At 41.8% G+C, this 25,264-nt stretch overlaps 1 protein-coding gene across 5 annotated transcripts in view; it reads right to left on the bottom strand.

Moving 5' to 3' along the window:
* Window positions 1–25,264, bottom strand: part of LOC144719992 (protein Smaug homolog 1-like) — a 63,155-nt gene that overhangs the window by 28,206 nt on the left and 9,685 nt on the right. For 4 of the 5 annotated variants that reach the window (XM_078596389.1, XM_078596393.1, XM_078596388.1 and 1 more), the window contains exons 3-4: window positions 4,549–4,931; window positions 1,130–1,367 (exon numbers count right to left, since the gene is read on the bottom strand). In XM_078596389.1, coding sequence (XP_078452515.1) covers window positions 1,130–1,367; window positions 4,549–4,931 — 621 coding nt within the window. The remainder of the gene's footprint in view (window positions 1–1,129; window positions 1,368–4,548; window positions 4,932–25,264) is intronic. The other variant, XM_078596390.1, reaches the window with a different exon arrangement.

Below are 25,264 nucleotides of genomic sequence, written 5' to 3'. Positions count from 1 at the left end.
TTCATCAAGGAGCGCACACCATCACGCAAATTCTGGTAATCCTCGTAGCAGCGGCTTTTGGCTAGCCATTACACAGACGGTCACTGCATCGCGTGCTCTCAGATGCTCTGCCACGGCCATCTGGAACGCGCTTACTTCCCATATTAGGAAACATGTAAAACTCATTTCTATAGAAATGCTTTTTGTGTTTAGTTTAACATCCTTTCTCCACACCTCTGATTAGCACAGTTGGCAATGTACGATGTGAAAAAGTTCAACATACATACATACATATATCCCCAAAGCAACCCTAGACAATCTCAATCACTGACACGTTTAAAAACTGGCAATAGCAACACCAAGGATACATGTAGAAATTGGTGCATTTATTCACAACACCTCCTGCCTATGCCTTCCGGCCGGAAAGCCTCGGCTTAGAAAGCATATCCAAAGCTTTCCTAAGTGGCAGACACAGTTGTTGACAGTCTCTAATTCTGTGGCCAGTTCCAAGAACCTTAAAAATAGTGAATAAAAAAAGCACAAAGTTTTTTTTACGATAGATGTGCTGCTGCAAGCTCACAGGTTCAGATTTGTTTTTGTAGCCTAAAGGGTCAATGTACATTAACAAGGATTTATGGATATTCATAGCCTACAGTACTTAATCATCATTGTGTTTATAAAAGTACTTTACATTATAAGTTTTAGTTCATGTTACTTTAATAAACACTTAAAATATCTATGTTTAGATCTGCCTGTGTGCCTCCATATCAGTGGCAAGTAGTTTCAAGTGGTATCTGAACTTGGATTGGCTCTCCACTAGGTTGACACGGCCTTAAATCAGTATCTGCCACCATGCTATTGATATTTACACTGGGGAAATGAGGTTGGCCAGCAATGATGCTCAAAACGTCATCTCTCTCCCTGCCATCATTGCCTTGAAGAGGTGTTCGTTCTTAGTATTTGTTCACTGCCTTATACATGTTTGTGCAAAAGTGTTGTACAGAGACTGTGTGTGTAAGGTATGATTCACGTGAGAGCGTGAGACATGCTGAGAAAGGGGTGTTGCGTTTGTGCTTTTGATTATTGAAAACAATAGTTAAATAAGTTTAGTTAAATGAACCAAGGCCTCTGCAGCGGAAGTTCGCCTCACCAGTGCTACCGCTCAGGCCGTTCCCAGAGAGAGCTCCTCCGTGGCCATTTTCCTGCCAGCCGAGGCTGCCGTGGTGGGCAGCAGCCATCCCAGAGTCCCGTGCGTGGTGCTGCGGAGGTTGATGCCAGCCATTGAGACGGCCTGTTGAGTGGCGACGCTGGTGGCCCAGGAGAACGGAGGTGTTCACTCCGCAGCCACCGACACCGTCTTGGCTGAAGCCTCCAGGAGATGCCACCTGCTGCACGAAGTATCACAATAAGGTCCACTTCTCCACCAAGACTGCATTGAGTTCTAGATTTGAAGCTTTCGTGACTGCAAGGATTCATACTCTTAGTTCTTTCGGTAAAGTCACGTAGGTAAAAAATGAAATTAAAATTGTTAAAATTAATAAAAATATAAAAACAATAAAATCACGACGTCGTGATTTTATTGTTTTTATTTTTAATGAATTTTATGAATTTTAATTTCATTTTTTACCTACGTGACTTTACCGAAAGAACTAAGAGTACTGCATTGAGTGCCTAAAGCCCAGTCAAACATTGAAGTCGTCGACATGGATAAACACTCATTTGTTTAAACAAATATAATCTTGTAAAAACATCACCAAAATGGCTTTCATGTTAAGCAACCTTGACGGACGTTAAAGCAACATCACCAGGTTGTGCAGTGTATTTTGGTTGCCTCGCCAAATTGTATGGTGAATCAAGGATATTCAATTTTTTTCTTAACTTTATCAGTGCAATAATGATTTACAAAAGGCAAAAGTCAGTCTATCTGTTGAAGTGAATGTGAGCTGGCCCTCATCTCCATTGGTGGCCATGAAACAATTGGTTAAAATAACACATTCTCATGGTGGGACAAATCTCCCACTTGACTTTCCACAAAGTGATGCTCATTTTATGGACCCTCAGAGGAGTGATGAGGTGAGGTGACCATCAACCAGGCTTAAATGTTACGATCTTATGATCGCTCTAACCACACAACTGTCTGGCCAGATAGGCTCTTAATGGCCTTTGATGAATGCCTAAATTCCTAGTTGCACAATACAGATTTACAGTGCTATATTAAAATGCGGACGAAACAAACTTAAGCATGTTCCACGTTTATGGCTATTTTCTCACAAAGTAAAATAAATGGACTGACACAATGGTCAGAGTGAAAGTCTATGAGAAGGTATAATTGACCAAAAGCATGAACTTCCATGGCAAAAGCATTTGGATTTCGTCTGCTCACTTATTTTATCGGTTGCGGTAAGAATTACGTGTTTATTACCCTTGACCAGTGGAACATTTGTGCAACAGCTAAATGACTCAAGGCCCCAACCCAAAAGCAGATCCATCTTTCTTTTTTTCAAATAATTGTTTGTGCTAGATATTTTATATTCTGGGAAAACTTAGCCAAGTTATCCTCAAGTTGTGCTACGAATATGACATAAGAGCATGTGATTCCTCTTCACATAGTCCTATTAAGGATGAGTGAGGTTTGGAAAGGGCATACATTATTTAAACATTAGTATAGCTTTCACTACTCCAGACATTACGTTTTAAAGAGAAGAGAAACACCAAAGCACAACGATCCTAATTTATTTTAGGTTATTCAACCACAATTATTTTCAGCCCCCAATAATTAAATTGTAATAATTATTTGTGATAAATATAAATGGGATTAAATAATCCCATTTGCAGGTGCTATTTATATTGATGCATCACAAGCCTTTACAAGAAGGTAGCTTAGGGAGGCCTTCATCAAGCAGTGCATTGATTATGACTAACAATGATGAGGACTTGAATAACATCTGCCCAGGTGATTCAGTGGCAGAACACTCAACGCACAATTGTATGGTTACGAGTTTGAATCCTGGTCAGGGGTCAACTCAGTCCTTTCATTCCTGAAGTCCAAAATGTGTCCTATAGATAGTCTGGACCATGCTGTGGGAATGCAGATTTTCCACCATTGGTTCAGGGCCTGCAATAGATGTGCAGTATATACATACACACTCTACTTCACCAAAAACGATCCACCAAAACAATTACCACGGAGCACCCATTAATATCTGCAGAGTGGACAGGTGCATTGGTTACTAAAATAACTTGCCTAGATCCTCTATCAACCAATCCAAGATTTATGATGCGCAGTACTCAGAAAAAAAACCGATGCAAGCATGGATAGCACTGGGCATTTTAAACAATTAAACTAAACAGGAGGGGAAAGGAAATGTTTTTAGTCTGGTCTAAAAAGCACCGATTGTCACGGCTGACTGAATTTCAGTCAGCTGACTTTTCCAGACCACCGGCGTTGCAGTTGAAAAGCTCCGTTTGTCATCCTAAACAGAATGGATTTCACACACAGCAGTGTCATCCTAGATGAGCGTAGATTACGTAATGGTACGTATGGGTGGATTGCATCACTCAGGTAGGTTTGTTGACCGGTTGTCTTTGCTAGAAAAGCGAGCACTGGAATCTTGAATTGAACTCTCTTATCCACTGGCAAGAAGTGAAACTCCTTCAAAGGCTTGTAAGAAGTGGGCCAAGGGTATTTTGGAGACGCTTGCCGAGGCCATAGTTTACTCCGTACAGCAACAGTCAAGGAGTGTGGAAACAAGACTATATGCGATGATGGTACTTGCGACATCTTTGCGTATGCCATATATGCAATTTCTAAGGTGACACGGAGCTCGGACGTGACGAGTACATGACCGGATTAACTCGCTGATAGGCAATTCAAAGGAGTGATGTTTGTCAAATGTAATGGCCAGCAACTTGAGATTCTTACGTTTTTATCGAACTGCCCGCCACAACAATGGAAACTGGCACGTTCAGACATAGTAACGTCCGATGTGTAGGAATCTAACCCATTTCTTCTGGATCTGAAAGCTCATAGCAATTACCCTAAAACATTGCATTCGTCACTGCACCCTAAAATTATTCTACACAAAGTGATTTTGGAAAATTATGACGCAAACATTGTCAAGATCATTGCTTTATAATAATGTACAATCACGTACTTTTTCACCCTTGCAAAACAGAACTTATCTCAATGGGTTATTTCACTTGGTGAAATAATGTCTAGGAATTAATGTATATTTCAAATGATGGCAGCATCAGAAACATCGGTGATGAGTATTCTGCTTGATGTACTGTACCTGGTAATTCCATCAGAAAGTAGTGTCAAATTAACACGAAAATGCTCTGCAATTGCCCAATTGTTCTATATTCTTGGCAAGTAATTTCAAACAATGGGCACAATGAATCAGTAGCCTGAATGGTTGACATTTGAAGCAAGAATGGCTTTGCATCATTTTGCATAAACAACCGTGTGTAAACCAAGCATAAGCGCTGCTGGGATGGGAAAATGTTTACTGTTCGCATGTCCTTACAAAGGCCTTCCACACCTACCCGCCAGTGGCACAGTCACCTCACCTGGTGGTGTTGACTGTGGTGGTGGTGCTGGTGGTGCCGCTCGCTTGGCGGGCAGTCCACCGAGCCCCTCCGGCCAAGCGACGTGGCTGCTGTCCCGGAACCGCCGCTGCCGCTGCTGCCCGCCTCCTCCAGGCTGTTGAGCCAGCCTGCCAATCCGCCACGGTCATCGGCGTCCAGCGCCGGGTGAATGAGGGCATACGATAGCAGCTGGCGCGCCTCGTCAACACGGCGGCCCGTGTCGAGCGCCTGGGCGAGCGCGCGGGGTAGCAGCGCTAGGTAGCCGGCCTTGGCGTCTGCATTGCCGGGCTTGAGCAGCGGTAGATGCGACAGCAGGAGGGGCACGGCCTTGTCCAGTGGTTCGTGCTGCCACTGCCCAATGCAGGCTACAGCAAAAGCAGGGCAAGGCAGAGCATGAGGCTAATGGATAAGGACCATACATTGATGTAGCTGCCAACACTAAAAAGTACAAACAAACACCGAGTAAGCTCCAAAGTGCCTTAAAGGCACATGGATCCCAAAAAATAAAATGGCTCTCCTCTTGTAGCTACAAAACTATCTTGTGGTGTTCTGGGCTGTCTGGCCCAGGGTTTGAGCTTTGTGAATGACAAAAAAAACTAAAGTTTTCAAGTGACTTTTAGTAGTGCCATGGTAGATCTTTAGTGACATAACTGCAGTGATGTATTGAACAGTACAAGGGTCACGATACTGACATTACATCGTGTGACGTCAGGGGAATGATGCTCAAATGTCTGCATTACCAGGTCAGGAATCCATTTGCTGTACTGGCATAATCTGGTCACCTCACACCCAAATGGGTTTGTGAGTGTTACAGTCCATGATGAAATAATGTCGTGGACCTATATATAGTGCATATGAATCGGACACAATATCTGGTGCGGCACTGGCACTTAAATACACTGCCCTCGAATCGGGCCATCTTGTATGAATTCTATGAACTACACTCCCATATTGGAGCAGGACATACCATTGAAAAGTATCTGTGTCTGCCAAGTTTGGATATCCTCATAGAGGACATTGTCAAATTGTGAATCACCTACACTGTAGATATTAACTTTTGGAACTGCAGCCAAGCCTGCCTTAACATGTCCTTTAGCTGCGAGCTTGGCAATACCCAACCTGCTTTGTTTCGCAAAACTCGGCCCTTCATGGGGATATTTGTAATGGTGTTTGTAATTTAAGTAAACTTTTGGCCACCTGATGATGATGATGATGATTGCTTGATTGCTTGTGTTGCAGTCAAAACGTTGTGATAATTTTATTGTTTTACATTTTATTATTTTATTGTTTCCCTTCTACGTGACTTTACCGAAAGAACCAAGAATATAATAAGAATATAAACAAGTGTATTTTTGCTCAGAGATGCCTACGCCACATCCTTATATCTTGAAGAACTTCAGATATAAGGCTAATCTGTGAATGTACAACAATTTCGTGAGACATTTTCAAGAATATCGTGACGAGCGGAGTTGACCGTACAAAAAGTGGTGCAAGCAGCACACTAATGTGGAGATGCAGATAAGCACATATATCGACACACCATCATTATGGAGAAAGATTAGTAAACAAGCAATAGACAGATAGTTGTTTCTCCACTGTAGATTATTGCGGTTTACAAGAGACAGCCTCGTGATGTCAGATAATAAACTCATTGAGGTGCATTGCATCACTCGTTTGAGCAATCACTGTCTGCAACTATCTATCACCGAACCTCTACAACTCTGTGTGCCTCAATACATTTACTGAAGACAATTTCACCGACGCAGGTCACCAACTCGTTATTACATTCACACAAACGTACTGTACATGTGGCCCCTGCGCACTCACTCACCCCTCCCCCTGTAACAAACTCGTGTGGGGGCACACCCGGGGGCATATTCCCCGGGCCCCAACATCTCCGATCTGGGCACCCCGTGGAAAGTGCGAGTGTGACGGGTACTGCAAGATCCAATTGTATCTCTCCAGTGCTCGCCGAGCTGCTTTGGATTCCGGTTGCCGAACGAATACGTGAGGTCGCACTCATCACTCACAAAGTGCTTGTCACAAATGAACCACAATACCTTGCTGATCTCGTCAAGGTGCACAAACCATCACGCGAACTCTGGTCATCCTCGCAGCGGTTTTTGGCGAGCTATCGAACAAAGACGGTCACTGCATTGCGCGCTTACAGATGCACTTCTGCGGCCACCTGGAAAGCGTTTCCTTCTGATATGAGGAAGCCACTTTGAGCTATGCACAATTAAATCTAGATTGAAAACTGATTTCTTTACAACTACCTTTTGTGTTTAGGTTGTTGTCCTTCCCCCGCACCTCCGATTAGCACGGTTCCCACCTCCTCAAACGCAACCTCCACAGCGCCCCCTCCCTCCCCCATAGTGCACACTTCGCCCCTTTCACCCCTTTCCTAAGCTACGTGCGCAACCACCCGCTCGGAGTCGTATGAAGAGCAATGTATTATTTTTGTTACTTTGTACTCAATTGCGCAAAAAACTATATGGATCTCGGCAATGGCATTGGTAAACGTTGCGGCTAAATTCGCAGCGACCAGAATATGGGGGTTTATAATGAAAATGGTGACGTGACTATGGACAAACGGACGGGGCAGACAAACAGTGAGGGTTTGATGTCAATATTCCTAAGGCTGCCTTAACAATGATCTACAATAATATTCCAATTGTGATTTGAGGCATCATGTCATTTACCGCAATAGCTACAGTAAAAAAACCCGATCACAAAACGACATCTAAAGTCACTTCCAATAGGGTTCTACTTCAACAAAGAGTGCTTTTATTGCACAAAAACTTGACGTTTTCGGTTGAGTGAAAACCCAAATTTTATACGTGATGGCTGTTTGTACAGTTACTGACTTGTGTCACTTGAAAACTTGCTCAAATCCTGAGCGATTGCCGAGCTTTGAACTAAAGATCCCGGCAACTCGACAGCCTTCGCACTACGCCACTGTTATGTAGCGAGTACAGCGAAAAGCAAAAAAAAGCCACCGCAGTGAAAGCACATGGGCATTACACTGGGCGAGTTGGCCAGACAGCTGTTTACTGCAACAGCACGGCTGTAAGAATGTTAAGTGCGACCAAATGTTACTTTCTTTACAGCACCTGTGGCCAGCCATACCACTTTCGCTGCACGCAGCGTGAAGCAATGCCACTATAGCAAGAAAAAACATGTCACTTTTGAGTGTTGCGCAGCACCCATTTCATCTACACTGGGGTGTCCTAAGCCAGCGATGGAAATTCCACACGAATGTGGCAGGGCCCGGCATCTCTACAGGATAATCACTACTGATCTGTCACCAAGTGGTACTGATATTATCTTCTAGCACTCCAGTTTTCTTTACCTAACAGCCCAATGAGGATTTGAGGTTTTCTTGGGTAAACAAATAACTAAAAATCACCGCAGTCAACCCCGAAACAGACTTTCACGCATGACATACAATTTGAAGCTTGTGGCTAACCACTGGCTAATCCCAATCATGATGAATCGACATTGCCACCATGGCAAAGTACTCATGTTGATACTGCCACTGAAAACATTGTAAAAACAGCAGCAGCAACACCCTAGTTATACTTCATTCACACAGCACTAGTCCTACATATGGAGGCTTTGTGACAAATTGTTTTCACCTGGAGGAATGAAACCAACTTCATTTCAGCAAGGCCAAGGAAATATCTCTACGTGTTGTATGTACGTCTAACTTTTCACACCGTAGGTAGCCAAGCGTGTTAATCGGAGGTGCGGGCGAAGGACAACAAACTAGACACAAAAAGCAGTTCTAAAGAAATGAGTGTTCAAGAGAGAATTTACAAAAGCATAGCTCCAGTGGCTTCCTACAACAGCAACATGAACAAGTTAACGAGCAAATCAGGTAGTGACACCAAAGGGAGCACATTGTCACCGACGATGAAACGTGTGGTCGATGGACGAGAGACGTTGACCACGTGATTTGAGTTCAATAAACAAATTTGGAATGCAGTACGCTATGAGGTGGTGGGTAACGTTTGAGAGGAAAGCCCCTTGTGCACCCTCAGCAGCAACACCCTTTGGTTGCACATTGCTCATTGGAAGATCGTAGGAAATCACAAGTAGCAATGCATAGCGTGACCCACCACCATCGGTACACGCTCAAAGAAGAAATATGGCAAAGAGAGGGCAGCAACCGCTCAATGTCGAGTGGTTGTTGCCCCCCCACGAGCACCCCCCCCCCCCCACCGTGTACATAACCGCAGAAAGATGCATTTGTGTAAAAACAGCAGGCAAAGTGACCGTGTGCAATCTGGCCCTCTAATAATAAACGCTCTCAGATGAGCCTCATCATGCCGGCTGCCTCACCAGCGTGACCAATCATAACAGGAAATATTTCAATGCAAACAGCTCATAAGAGCCCCATTTTTAGCACAAGAATCGTGTAAAGAGGCCAGCTTGCTGAGGTCACACACACACACAGATTCATCAGCAGTTACTCAGCCCTTCTCTGTTCTTAATTAAATGTATTTGATTTAACCAGGGCAAACCGCCGTTGCTTAGAGATAGCTATTGTTAATTTCACGTTGCTAAACATGAATCTGATTGTATAATGGCAGCATTCAACTCTAATACAAAGCAAGTAGATAATAAAAAAAAATGTGACTTGAACTTGCAATGCTCAGCGTTTGCAGTGGGTTTTGTTGTCGTCTGTTGTTGGTTAACTTGATGAATTCTCATATACACATTCCTTGAAGGTCTACTACAGTCATACAAGTAATTTTCCTCGGCCTACATTTCAATGAAATAACGTTGGTTAATATTTGTTCAAACCTGTACAACACACAACAGGGAGATACAATATTCATATATAGGTAATTAAGTTGAAGGGCATTGTCAAGATTCGGCTTTCGTCCTTTACGTACTTGTAACAAAATGAGCATTAGGCCGCGCTCAAAGTGATGCTGAGAAAGCGGTGAAAATTCGACTTCATTCATAGGAATTCCAAGTTGACTTCCTTCACACTGTTACTCACATTATTGACCCCAGAAGGACGGATAGGCGAATTGAACCCTTGGCCAGGATTTAAGTTTCAGGTTAGGCACTTTGCCATGACACCATCCTGTTTCTGCTTAATAATACTACTACTACACAATGGCACTCTTGCAAATGATGTCACAGGATCTTAACATTTTCCTACAATCATCAAGGGATGTTGGAAATTGAATAGTGCAAACTGGCAAGGAGCGCGCACACCAACTGCTAGAATGTGCAGTCACGCCTCATAAAAAGGTTAGATTGTTCATGTATGGTAGCACCTTGTTCATCAAGGACATTTGTGCGTACCATGTGCCGTCTACAAGACACATGAGATACTATACACACACTTTATTCGTGCTTCACTGCCAAAATACCAAGTACTGTAAAGCAGTGTAGGTTAGGACACTATCATCTGTCGGTAAGTAAATCTACAAACTTACAAACTTTTGTCCTGCACAACACTGCGATCTCCGGAGATAATTTTCAAAACATGTCATTGCTCAATGGCAGTGGTTCACGTACTCTGTTATGAATCAAAATATCGCTGAGATGTATCAGAATAGCACAGATCACAGCAGTATGGTAGACGAGGAAAAATACACTAAGGTGATGATAAAACAGAAAGGCACGGCAGGGCTGGATCATGTGTATAGAGCTATTCATTGCCGTCCCAAATACACTAATTCTCTCCAGACACACAAAGCACAGGTCAAGTCTCGGGGCATGGTAGTAGTAGTAGTGCAAACATCCAGCCAGTACTCTGGCAGACACTAATGTCGACAGGGAATAAACCTGAGTGAGCATCTGCAAATCATAACCCATCGTAGATCATCCACACATGTGTGTATGTATATAAACAAGGGGAGCAGCGGTGCAATGGTTAGTGCACTGCACTTTAATCCCAACGACCTGGGTTAAATGCCAAAACTTGCAGAATAGTGGCATATAAAGCATGAACCTGGTGTGGCATGTAAATGTAAGACATTTTTGGGGGAAAAAGGCAGCTGGGCATGCTGCTGCCTACACCACCCCCTTCAAGTGCTGTGCTGGCTGTGACAGGTGCTCACTTACAGCACTTGCTTCTGTGGTGTACAGGCCTCTATGGGGGATATTTGTCTTTATATATAAAGTCCAGTCTCTGTGCAACTGCCTACCCAATACCCCACTGGCCTCGCCACATGGGGAACGTGGCATTTGGCACAAGTGTCTTACCCAGACGGGGCGGTGGGTGTAGGGCGGTGGGTGTAGGGGGCCGTGTGAGGGGCAATGTCGCCACACTGCCAACTCAAACGGCTGCTATAAGGAAAATCATTTTGAAATAATTTTGTAACCAAGTGTAGCTTGGACTGGCTTGGACTGGTTGACTATTGGGTGGTTTGGTCAAACTGTGAAAAGAAGATGAATCGGGAGGAGATTGCTGTTTTGCCGAGAATTCTTAACTCCAAATGTTTCTATTTAACTAAACCTTGCATTTTCATGTCCTTTTCTCAAGCAAATAACAACGTAGTTAAGATAAAAACCTCTAGTGCCATGCATTCAGTAGTTCTATATTCTGCCAAAAAAGTGTTAACATAAGCAACTATTTTTTTAAAATCACATTTTTAGTCGATAATTTATATATTGCAGGTGTGCAATGTCAGCATTTTATTTGGCAGCAGGAACCCAGACAGACGAACAGAAAAGTTGACGAAATTAATATTTTAAAGGTAGTAAGTGCACTTTTGAAGTATGTATAACATGTTTAAGTTCCTTAAAGGAAGCCAATATTTTGCTTTGGTCTCGTTTGAAAAGAGAAAGTGCATGCAGACACGGTTATTAAAATGGCAAGTGCTCCAACGTCCAACTTTTGACCCTTTATATAACTTATAATTATATTCTATTCCTGCTTTTGACAACAATAAGCGATATGTTGCTTTGCGACGCCATGCTAAACAAGCTTCCGTCTTGTGTTGCCTCCGAAACGTCGTGATTTAATATATTTGTTTTTTTAACCTACGTGACTTTACCGAAAAAACCAAAGAGTATGGATCCTTGCCGTCACGAAAACTTCAAATCTAGAATTATAAACAAAATGACCAGACTTCTCTAATTCAACAACTTTAAAAGCTCTGCTTTAACAGGGTACAGTTTAAAAATGACGAGTCTTGAATTCATTTATGGAATGTCAGTCTGTAAAGGCTTTGAATTAAATGCATTACTTACCATGGAGATGCAAAATTCATTTTTGTGATGTCAATTCAAGTCTGGTCCCCATGGGCATATCTATGAAGATGATGATCATTAAGAATTTAACATTTTCAGAATAAGTGGTTGAGTAGCTGAAGAGGTCTTTGCCAAAGCAATGAACCAGTACTCCCTGATGACCAGAGTTAAAATCATGAACTCTTGCCCAAGTTAAAGCAACTTTTTAAGTGTAGCAAGTTCATGATCTGAGGCCTGTGACCAGTGAATGCAAAAAAAATGCCAAAATCTAACTGTATGAAAAGTCAAGATGTTTCTTCCCATCAGTGGCATAAATGTTTTTTTTTATAAACATTGTTAATGTGTAATATCACCCAAGCAGAACTTTAACATAATTTGAGTGTTTATACGGAATGTACCAAGGCACATAATTATGATACTAGATAAGAAAAAGTTTTGCTGGATGGGAGGGGATGGATGGATACACTGCTAGTATTCTTTGGTTCTTTCGGTAAAGTCACGTAGATAGAAGAAAAAATTATTATAAAAATAAAGTGAATAAAAATACCACGACGTTTCGATCGCAACACAAGCGGTCGTCCTGATGACTACCGTCCTGATGACGACCGCTTGTGTTGCGATTGAAACGTCGTGGTATTTTTACTCACTTTATTTGTATTATAATTTTTTCTTCTATCACTTTATTTTTTTATTTTTTATATCTACGTGACTTTACCGAAAGAACCAAAGAATATAAATACCTGCAGTCACGAAAGTTAAGTCAAAATTTACACTGCTAGTATTTACATATAAATACAAATTTACATTGATATGCAGCGAACCACTTCATATAGAGCATGAGGGAGCACCATCAGAGTGCTGGGTGAAGGACCTAGTCTTCTGGGGCAATTCACCAACTACGTGATGCTCTGCCAAATTTAACGAGAAGAAAGTGTCTTTGCCTTATGACGGCCGGAAACTGAAAAGTACATTAAAATCTAAATAAAAAAATAAAAACGTTGGGTTTACTCGGCATTGGTTCTATGAATACATTCATTCACTTCATAAATGACAACTGCGAATAAATATAACACCTTGGCACATCGAGCCAGGAGGATTAAAAGAACACATTCTACCCTCCACAGATGCGATTTCATATTAGAACCCTCCCCCAGTTGAGTACATATATCTCTCACAGATCCATATGCTCAAACAGCTATGCAGGATTCCTTGAACTCTAACAACTAAACCCGTAAAAACAAAGTTTTTCACTATAAATCCTTTATATGCGTGGCAGCGAACTTAATATAAAGGATTAAAAAATATATTCGCCTGTGGAGGACGCGGGGATCGATCCCACGACCTTTGGCATGGGAAGCGAAGGCGCTACCAACTGCGCTACTCCGCCACGGCCTGTGGAGGGGTTACGCTCTGGGCTCTTATACTGTGACGTTCAGCCAAAGCGATGAATGAGTTATATTTGAATATATGTAAAATATTTTTTTTTTGCCTAAAAAGTGTAAAATTTTGGGAATTTTTTCACGAACATGAATTGTCTGTCACAACGAGTCTGTGTGGAAAATGTCAGCTCGATTGGATCACGGGAAGTGGGTTAAAAAACGAGCGAAAGATTTGCACGGTCCTAAGCAAGCAAGCAAGCACGCAAGCAAGCACGCAAGCAAGCAAGCACGCAAGCAAGCAAGCAAGCGAACTTAATATAAAGGATTTAAAAATACGGCAAAACGTTTCACATGAAATTATATGTGCACTGTGCTACTGAGCTTGCCTAATCAAGGAACAACTATTGAACACAGTTCACACATTATTTATTTACAAGCCTTTTTATAGGAAAGGAAGTCAGTGTCTCCATTTTCAAATGACTATGCGGCAGTACTAATCACTGGTAGTGGTCCTGAGTCAGTAGAGGAATCTCCACGTACCTACTGCAAGATCTGGTATCCCACCACTGCTGACTTCCCACAAAAATCGTGCCCAGATTTTTTTTATTCTTGCAAAAGTGAGATGAGCACTTTAACCATAGTGCAATGTGACAATTCTACATACATTATTATTCATGTTATTTATAATAATGTATGTAATATTACAAGCCAAATACGGATGTCTGCAATGACAGCAATGACCTCTAAGGACAGAATTTGACTTGGTGTGAAAGTTTGTTCTACGAGTGGATCGCACGAGGACATTTGGCTGGGAGGTTGTCCGATTCTCAGGACCTCCGTGCATCCAATTCCCTCTTTCTAAACCCCCTCGCTTTTGTTCTGCTTCTGTCATTTCCTGTTATGTGTTTGTACGAAAGCCCCAGCCGCATGGGCATGGCAACAGTGAGCAGGCCGCTCACATCTGGATGGAATTTAAGACCAGTGCAGGAGCACTTGGTTAAAGGGAAAGGAAGGAAGAGGCAGAGAAAAGGGGGCAGATGGAGAGAGGCAGAGAGAGGTGGCTTGAGATGAGGGTGTGGGGATGAGGAGGTAGGGGGAGGCATATTGCATCGTGATGAATGGCCCGATTTGAAGAGGCTTCAAAAACAGGGGGTAGGGTTGTTGGAGGTCATAGGTTACAAATTCTGAATCCTTGACGAATACACGTGGGTCACAAACACACACAAAATCTAACACGTACACACCGAGCAGCAGAGCAATCTGTACAACCCAGTGCTGTTGGAGGAATGAGTGTGGTTTTGTTTTACAAAACTCACGAAATACGGCATGTGTGCAACCAGTAAAGCATATAGGCTTGTTTTCAAAGCACTGTGCATGAGGCAGTATTTACAAAATCGCTTTTCAAAAAAAAATGTCAGATGCTATGAATTGTACCCATGCTCATAACCAGAGAGGTGGTGGCAGTTGGAGAGTCGTACCTTTTGCCAACAAAGTCTGCTTATTTTCCATATTTAAATAAGATTCTGGCACTGAGGTTGATGGCTGGCTCACGGGGTTAATGCCAATGTCAGAGAACTGGGCTGACACTGCCGAGTGCCTGGGTTAGAATCCTGGTCAACCCACTTCATATATATTTGCAGGTTCTTAAGCAAAGACAGCTGATCATTTCAGCGTAAGTTGAAACCTGCCAGACAGCTTCCCAATAATAATGCCCAAATGTGTAGTATGTGGGCAAAACAGGCCAAGTTCTGTAAAAATAAATGTGGGGTATTTTTTCTTATAATTAGTGTGCTGTGTACTGCCATGATTACTGCATGTGCAATCGAAAGGACGCGTGTGGGTATAATCAGACATGCATCACAATGCACGAGTGTGGGTGTAAGCTCATATACCCAAGGGACTCTGCAGAAGATGTTTTTTTTCTGCACAGAAACATTCCACGTTCACATTCCTAAGATGGAGACAACGCATGTTAATTTCCCACTATGACAAACTCAGTGTATTAGATCCAGAGTGGAAAAAGGACAAGTCGACCCTTAACAAGAATTTGAACTCTCAACCTTTGGACTACGAGTTGCCACAGCATCACCTTGAGTCCAAGCCAAAATGTGTTATTGTCTGGAAAGTTAACACCTTTCCGGTCTTGATTACATTTGATACTTTCTCACTTGTTAAAGCCGTGCACATCATTAATTTTCCATATTCATTTATAACGTGATATAATAATAAAATTACTTAAACTATTGTAAAATATAATTACGTACAATTAATACCAAATTGTAAGAATAGATTGTGCAGCAATACCACAGGTCAAGTTCATGGATAAGCAACGGAGCGCCCATCATCTCTCTGCAACCGATAAAATAGGTACAACTTCGTGGAAGTCAACGGTGTTTGTTCAATTCACAGAATTACCCCCCACCACTGGCTCAAAAAGATTGCCAAAGGAGATGAGCACAAACTATCTACCACTCGTTTGCACATGGAGACGATTTAAGTAAAAATATTACGTAAATACTGCCAGAGACTGCATATAGGTCATGACTGTCTGAGACAAATATGCATCCCACAGCAGTGCAGCCAAAAAGTTACTTCTTCCAAGGTGGAAAACCACCTAACCGGGTTTGATGTTGATGTCAACATCAGGGGTTAAGCACAAGAACGGGCCCTTTCCGGCTCTGACGTTAAATATAGCCGGCACACGCGGCAGGAAAAATTGAGCAGACACCCGGCTCCAACGTGACCTACCGCATCAAGAATTTTGTCCTGGTGACACAATGTAAACAAATCCCAAATAGAACGCAGAATACGGTCACTTATGGGCCACGTGGCACCCTCCCCCCAGCAGCCAACTGGTCCAGGACTAAGAGATAAGCTGCCACCTCGCCACTTCCGTGCAACATATGGATGGGTGAGGCCATGCCATGCCAAGGCTCTCACCGTGGACCACTGAAAGCGGTTTGTGATTTTTCGTGGCACTAGACTCAGCACACCCTGCATATTTTAGGAACGTGGCGTGGCTGGACTCCAACGGAATGCGACGGCGTTAAATTCAGAGCGAACACGCAGCTGCCGGGGTGTCCCGCCGAGCTCGTGCGTGCAGTCTGAATGAATCGTTTTGCAGTTTTCTCACTGCACAGGTTGAAATTTGGGCTTGTGAGAATGTCTGGCTTTTTATATTAAAAAAGAAAGTGAAAGCACAGCCTGTCTTACATTGGCTAACCAAAGGGAATGTTCCACCCCTTGAGCAAGCAGTGCCTCTTTCATTACTCCAAGAGCAAACCTCGGCCGCCTTGTAGAAGTGAAAAAAAATCGTGGCAACATAGCAGAGATTTAGGCAGTGTCCAGTAATGATCACAGAGAAAACCAAAGAAAAATATTTTCATGAGGAATCCTATGCATTTCTTTATGAAATGTGTACTATAACATTCAGAACTATATCCGTAGAGTTTTGCTGCTCATGGCGATTGTATAGTAATGTAATGCACGTGGTGTAAATACGTTTCGCGTGAAGGCCCCTGGGAGCGTGAGATGTTGGGGGAGAAGGCTGGCGTATTTGAGTCGTCTGAATGCCCCGTCAGTGCTACAGCAACCTAGACTAAAAATACCATGACACTGCAAGTCATGCATCCTATGATGACTGCGTTAATTTGTCAAACTTTGAATGTTGAAACGTTATGAGTGCTTGGGTGATGTCCATCTCCACTGACAGTCCTGAACAAGTGATCAAAGTTCCACATTCTATAGGTGGGGCCCAAGTTTATTCAAAGAACAATTGTTGAGTTAAACAAAATGGGAATCATGTTATTACCCCTAAAAAACGGGATCGGTTGAGTCAACTTCTAAAGGGATTTGATATTGCAACCTTTCCGATGAGGAGTCAATACTTGAACCACAGAGCCGCTCTTGCAGTGGACTATTAACACCCGGCAATACAGCGAGGAGGCCGACTAAAATGTCTAATTAATGAGTGCTGTAAATAGACTGAAAGTGTAAGTGTCATATCGAGAGTCTTCTTGTAGCCCCAAAGGACCCGTGCACACAGCTGGCCAATTTGCGACACAAACTTCATCGAACAGGTGAACATGCTGAACAAGTCCTGGACCAATCAGGGCATGAGCAGAGGGCATTTGAGAGCTCAATTTACACAAGGGTCTCAAAAGGCCCAGTTACCCAGTGCATAGTCTGGAATGCACCACTCATTGAGAAGCCTAATAACGCTTAAGCCATCGCAATAGACATTAGCTGCACATGCACATATCTGCCATATCCTCTCACCAAGTGCTGATTGAAAATACCACGCTGAACACATGAGCCATGAGAAATATCTATATTGTGGAATATTAAAGGAATCTTTTTAAAGAAAATCTATGGCCGAATGAATAATGTGGTGGTCAAAGCACTTGCCACCGAGCCAGTTTGCACAAGATCGATGGTACGATTCCCACAGCCAACATTACATTTTTGCCGAAAATGCCACCAGTGTGCTATTCATTCACCATTAATTAAATCACCGTAGCATAATTGGAAAAAGTGAATTATTTTACGAAGCTTCTATCATCCTGAATGTTAACCGACATTTTCTTAAAAACTGTACGCAAGCAACTGGTCTCTCAATTATTTACAGAGCAATAAAACGGAGCATTTAATGTCAGCCAGGAGCACTATAAGTCAGGAAGGCTCGAATGACATCACTGCAGCATCATCCAAGTGTGTTTTAATACATCACTGCAGATGCGACTCGAGTTCCTGACTAACTTCAAAAAAATTTGGAGCAAAACTCCAAACATGTTCAGAACAGCACAGGACACAATGTTTAGCTAGATTCTACAATCGCTGTTTTTTGGTCTCCATATCCACTTAAATACAAAGAGCATTCAATACTACCTTTTAGTGCTATTGGTGATTTTATAACCACTATATAACCTACACAGCCATAATTGGGAATAATCAAAAAGTAATCATATAATATTTTGTAAAGCCAAAGACCAAAAGATTAGTAACTGGGTCTTGCCCAATAGCGGCACATGGGAAAGAGAACCCCCTCCCAATTCTTGGTTGTTGCTAAAAGCGCCGCTCTTCCATGCTCTGCTGGCTGCAGCAGTTGCACCCACGCTTTCCACAGCCAAAGAGGGCCCCCCCTATATTTAGATGCCGTGTTTTCAAACTGGATGTTGTATCTCCCCGAGGCCTGTGCGAAAAGGGCTGACTGCAGGATTCCAGCCATATGTCATCCACTTAGAAAGACAAGACACTGAGTAATTCATATGTAATCACATCAAGGTATTTAAGTGTCTCCTTGCTCAGATGAGCAGGATGGGTGTTATTGACGCTCTACAAAGGGGTACTAATTTTATCAACCCCAGACGAATGATGGGATGAATTGACTCCCAAGTGGGATTTCAACTTGAAACCTCCCAATCGAGTCAAGTGCTCTAAAACCACGGTGCCACTAAGTTGCCCTCTGGAAAGACTGGACCCCACCGATCAATGGGGAATTTCCACCACTGGTTCAGAAAAACCGTACGAGCACAGAAATCAGCCCTGCCAGATGCTCGTTTCAGAATGCTCTTTGAATATTAAAAATTCCAATGAATTGTTTGTTGCTTTTCTCCCGAGTTACTATGTCAGTTCTTGGCTTGATGAATACTTAGAACAATGATTATTTTTTTCCAAAGCAATAATATTTTATCAACGACCCGCTAAAGTGAGTGTTCATGCAACAATAGGCCAATGGAACAAATTACTTGTATGCTATTACACCGATTGCAAATACCTACCGTCAATAAAAAAAGTACACGCTGAAACAAAATAAAGTGGTACCGTCAAATTAAAAAGGAATGGTGTGAAAAAAAAGCAACATGGAATCCTTAATTTAATGTAATCCTATTCTTTATAAAAGTTATTATAATTACCAACAAAATGTGAATCATGACCAAAGTTTTTGGTGGTTAGAATTATATTTTCAAAGGCTTGGTTAGCACGCTGATAGATGAAGGTCTATTCATGCAACGTGGGTCATAGGGCTTGTTTGACCATACTTATTCAGCTGGTCAAGGAGAGTTAGTTTTAGGGACAATCCAGGATTGGTTCAGATATTCGATGCCACTTGGTGTTAGCAATGGCTGGGAATCAAATTAAGGTTGCCAGGTTCCTAGTGCAGTGCATTAATAACTGAGCGACCACTGCACTACAGATAGAGCATATTATTTAACAGGGCATTGTTAGAGTTTATTTAAATATCCATATCACTTTTTACTGTTGCAGCAATGACAATGAATATCCACTGCAGTTGCATTACATTTTTTATCATTCGGCGGTTTAAACTGTTTCTTTAATTTCCCTTCATTTGCGGTCCCAGAACTTACTTTTAATTCTCAAATGAACATATCCTTACGTTTATGTTTCAGTGATTTAGTGTGGTATAATTACAGGAAAAATATAACTGGTCATCTGAACTGCAGGCAGGCATTCCTACCTGCATTCAATTACATAAAGCACCTGGATCCAACATTACTATCCATTTAAGCAACTGGACCCCACAAAATCACATGGCAAAATTCTTAAGAAAAGGTCATCCAACAAAACCAATTTCCTGAATTATAATATTTGAAAATTACAAACGTGCCTAAAATGTACCGTCAGAATACATTTCGATTTGGAGCTCTTGCAGTGAATAATCTTGCGTCGAAGAACAGCTGCCAAAAAAATACAATACAGAACTACAGGACATGAGAGTAAATTGCATGGGTCTCTTATTCAATACCAGGTGTTGCACGCACATTCCCTGTAAAGTGTTCATTACATGGAAATAAACTCAAATAGTCCATACAGCTGGAATTCAAATTTATTTTTTGCGTAGTCATTGGCGACTTGGCTGAGACATCCAACTTACTATACCTTAAAACAAATCCGAAACTTGGTTTCAAACTCATCGCCTCGGTGGTGATGGGCTAAATGCTCTTGATGGAAGCATGAGGGTTAAAAACCCCTGAACCAACCGGCCAGCTAAAAAAAAACATTTAACTTCCAATTCACAACATTAACAACATGATACATTTTAGAGTTATTTGATTTAGTCATGAATTTGAAAAAAGTGTATAGTTTAAAATGTTAAACACCATGTTAACTTCATTGCCACTGCTATACAGTCACAAACACGTTCTCCTATTCTAGGCACAGCTTGCCACAGAAGGCGCCACGCATATGGGAAGCGCTTATTTATATTGGCCACCACACACGTGCCCCGCTCTTCCTTCTCAGCACACCAATTCTCCCATTGGTTACTGGCAGGCCATGACTTAAGCCGAAAAGAATGTTCCTCCTCTGACGATCCCGAGGATTATTTTTTAAAGGCGAAGACGTTTCCAATTTTCGGCGAGGGAGACGCAGAAAAGCTCTGATCATGCCTTCTGGAGGAAATGGACCTCTAGGATCCAAGTGTACACGGGGTTTTGCGTGTGTGTGGACATGTGCGTCGGCTTTACACGCTGGTCTTACAGCTGGGTGGGGTGCTGCGGTTAGAGCACTCAATTCACAACCATAAGGTTGCGAGTTTAAATCGTCGTAGGATGTCAACTCAACCCGTTATATCTCTGGAAATCAACAATGCTTGTGACAAAATGAAGCTGCCCTCTGCAATAGAAAAGTAGAATGTACACTCCTGGCTAAGAGGCACCAACAAAGATCAGCGTTTGAGGAAAAAGACACTGAAATGAACGTCCTCAATAAGATGCCCTGCTGGCATAAGTATTACGCATAAAGTTCTCTCAAGGCATAAGGTGAAGCAATATGCATTCTGGTAACTCCCCACAGGCCACTTATGAAGACAGAGGCCAGATAACTGCTTCTGTGGTCTCTTCAATATGCACTGTGCTTTGGGCCCGACAAACAAAGTTCAATTATTGGCCATTGACTGACATCAGTTGCGAGTGATATCTAAGCTGGTCATCGGCCCCTTCCTTCACCCACCCACACGGACCACCAGTATGCTGAAGTATGGGGAAAGAACCACCATGACTGGTAAGGTATGAGGAGGCCTTCATCCAGCAGTGGTGAGACAAATGGATGTAAATTATTGGTGATAAGCACAGCATGATTCGTCTTCATGATGCGCAGTGAGTGGTTCACCATTTGTCTATGATCTACTATAGCCATCGACTATAGCATGCCATCTACTGTACTATCAGTTTACCGCACTGTACCCAACCATTGGGCAGTGTGGATCTTCATTGCATATTCAAGAGTCAGCGGTGAAAATCCCACATTCCCCCATGACAGCAATCAATCTATCTGCAGAGAGAACTACGGCTGCATCAGCGTCCGGCTGGGATTTGAACTCACAAACTTAAGATTGTGAATGAGTTAAGTGCTCTAATCACAGTTCCACCTGGCCACATTTAGCCAAGGTACATATACCGCCCATACCAAGTGAACGCCTCAAAGTTCAGCTGGGCTGAGAAAATAAAACCATTTACATTATTTTTTGAGCAGTCATTCATTGCCAAGCTGAAACCCATCAGCTTTATTACAAATAAGAACAATACTTAACTTTTGGTGGCATTTGGGTTTAAGATTCAAACTCAGGATCAGTGGGGTCCTGGTACTTGTACATGCATATTTAACCTCATTAAGTTTACTCTCGGTAAAGAGGTCACTCATGCAGTCACCCAGTCATTTCTGGTGAAATAAAGCAAGCAGTCTGATGAATAGTCTCAACTTCATGAGACACACATTGCTTAAACACTTATAATAATCCAACATTATTTATTTTCTCTATTAATGTTCTATGAATAGTCATGCAAACAGTTCAAAACTAAACATGCATCACCTGCTTTATTGAAACACTTCCCCGCTCTTCAATCTTCCTATTTATAATTATATTTGTGGAGGCTACATGATCCCATTTTAGTGCGGTATTTATTTCACATAGCATCGAAATCAACAAATACACTCGTAGCATAAAATCTAAAGTGACTTCATCTGACTGCAGACTATTTCGACTTTTGCATTCCTCTGTTTCTGAATAAAATCTTCTGTCAATGGAGGGGAACCTATTCACACAAATATCGATTGGATATGGGGATGTTTTTGTGGGGGAAAAAAAGAAAACCAATATCCATTGTCGGGCAGGCTACAAAAGCTTGGTCAGCATACCAGTTTGCAATGAGGCATAGGTTATATTCATATTGCTGTGCTGCAATTTCTGTGGAGGACTGCCAAACGGCATGTGACATCATCCATACGAGGAGCTGGTATTGTGGTGAAACGTACCTAATAACAAGACTACCGATAACTGTGAAATAAGTAGTATATCCTAACCTGAATAAATCTGGCCTGTTGGTATTGGACGTCATCTGGTCCAACACCATGTGAGACTAGGCTCTAAGAAAAGTTGTCTCGGGTGTGGACCAATCAATTTTCACCTGAGGACGGCTGCTTGCGTTGTGGCCGAAACGTCGTGAGAATAATTTTATTGTTTTATTTTTATTATTTTATTACTTCCCTTCTACGTGACTTTACCGAAAGAACCAAGAAGATGAATCCCTGCAGTCACGAAAGCTTTAAATCAAAATTTAGTGCATACATTATCAGAGTTGTGTTATTTTTTGCATTCCGACCGCAGGTATTGTGGTCAATGCAAACATGATTCCTTGTAAAAAAAAAGTGTCAGTTTTGTTGCCAGATAAAAGGGTAAAAAAACAATTTATCATATTTTGCTACTGGCAAAGCAGGTTCCAATGGTGGTCTGGTGGTATTGTGGCGATGGTTTTTGAATTGTAATAATAATACTGCGATTTTAATCCTGGTTGGAGGTTAACTCAGCCCAGCATACTTCTACGATCACTAATATGCTATATGGACTGGTCCCCGATGAAATAAAAATGGAAACTCCTGCATTGGCTCATAACTACCAACGGAGAAGAACATTGTCCTCAACTGTTTTGAGCAAGGATGTACTTTTAATTGAAGGAATCACAGGATTCCAGATTTTTCAAAAGTCTAACTTTGTCCTCACGTGATTTAATAACACTGGACTAAAGCAGTGTGCAAGTATGACATGAAAAGCTCTCTGAAATATGTAACCAATTGATAGTCCACTCCCAAAAAATGTGTTTCACAGACATGTTCGGCAAGTGTTTGCAATTTGTGTTGTGCAAATCTTTTTTAAAACAACACAATTACTAACGTCCGCTTGGCAATAAAAATAATCTTACCACTTTACCTGTTATGATGATAATTTTCAAAACGGAACATCTAATGACAGCTACCCCCACCTGTGCAACAAAACAATGGAATTGCAACACGACAGGTCAACCTCACTTGCATTTGGGATGTGAATGGAGACTGAAAAGTAAGTGAGCCAATGTGCTGCCGATCCAAAAATGTTTTAAAGCCACTTTGCACCAGAGGTCAGCCTGACCCATTACAATAGTGGCAACCAAAAACCACAACAAAGATGGGCAACACAAGGATGACAGTCTGCTAATTCAAACAAGAATTTCAAATCTTTGGCTTCAATATGTAGACAGGGCACTGCAGATAATAATTATAATATGAGACCACAGTATGGACTCTGTGGTTCTGTGCTCTGAAATCACATTTATTATGCAGTTTGGAGTCTGCTCAGGGCTATGTCACAGCACCATAACTGCACTACAATGTGTTGGTATTGAAAAGTATAGAGGCACTGATGAGTTGAGCCTAGTTTTTTAACATTCCAAATCAACTCAAGAGGTTTATAGGTCATCATCATCCATAATAAACACACTGCTGGATGAGATGTTTGTATTTATGAAGAAAAAACAAACGTGTTTTCTGGCTAAGTAATGGAGCAGTAGCTCTGCACAAGCGATTGTAATTCCACATTCCCTTGATGGAGGCCAGTCTTTGTTCAGGACGGCCGATGCATGTTGTACAGTCATACCCCGATTTACGTCGAGGACACGTTCCTGAAATCCGCGACAACAAATATTGAAACGATGCGCATCAAAGCAAATCTGCAGGGTAGGTGAAGGCGAAGGCTGAGAGGCGATGGATACGAAAAGGGAAGGATGATGCTGTCAGCGATGTGTGGGTTTAGGCGACGCAAATCAGGTCCTGGTATTCAGTGACGACGTATGTGCAAAATCATGTTAAAGTGGAGATGTAAATCGGAGCATTACTGTACCATGAACACACCTTACGTTATAAACATAATTTCACGAAATGGGAAAGAGTACATTATTTATAACATATAGCTTTGAACAAAATCACAGTATTTTACAAATTATAACTTTCTCCACCATGAATAGTACAATTGTCAGCCTGTTTCAGTCCTGATAATGTATTGTTAACAAACCACAATAAACACGTCATATCCTGAAAACAATACCTTTATATGTACAGTGCTTGGAACTAAATGATGCTACTCTTAATAATGTTAAACAATGAAATAAATTACTCTTTGGTCCTTTCGGTAGTCACGTAGAATATAAAATCCAATAATAATTATTTATATTTTCTACGTGACTTTACCGAAAAAAACAAAGAGGAATTACTGCAGTCACGAAAGCTTTGAATCTCATTAAATAAATGTATCTTAAATATGTGCCTCACTGAATGCATCTCACTGATGAAGGAGTATGGTTTAGTGCATATCTCTAGCAATAGTCCTTAACCTGTGAAAATCAGTGTTTCCATAGGACAACTGCTTTTTGGTTTCCCACTGACTGGCACTCATTATTAAAAACAAAATAATTATAGGCCGAGTTAACACTGACCAGCATTTAAATTAATCGCATTTTAGTTGCAACTGGGCACAAAAACCAGAATCCATCATACCTGTGTCCTACCTGTGCTATGATATGGATCCTCTTCTAGATGCTATGCAACACAGTGGAGCAAGCAAAGTGATTGATACGCCACTTGGAAACCACAAATGTCTCCATTTGCAACTTGTACTAGAGACTTACCAATGTGTCTGGAGCTAGACCATGCTATTATAAATCATCAGGTGGGAAAACCAGATCAATGATTTTTTTTTGCTGTGGTTTTCCCACCTGATGATGATTGCTCGTGTTGCCATCGAAACGTCGTGATTTAATTTATTTTATACCTAC

Source organism: Lampetra planeri, chromosome 7, assembly GCF_965212315.1.
Source record: "Lampetra planeri chromosome 7, kcLamPlan1.2.h2, whole genome shotgun sequence".
Lineage (NCBI taxonomy): Eukaryota > Metazoa > Chordata > Hyperoartia > Petromyzontiformes > Petromyzontidae > Lampetra > Lampetra planeri.
This window is presented reverse-complemented; position numbering and strand designations above follow the sequence as displayed.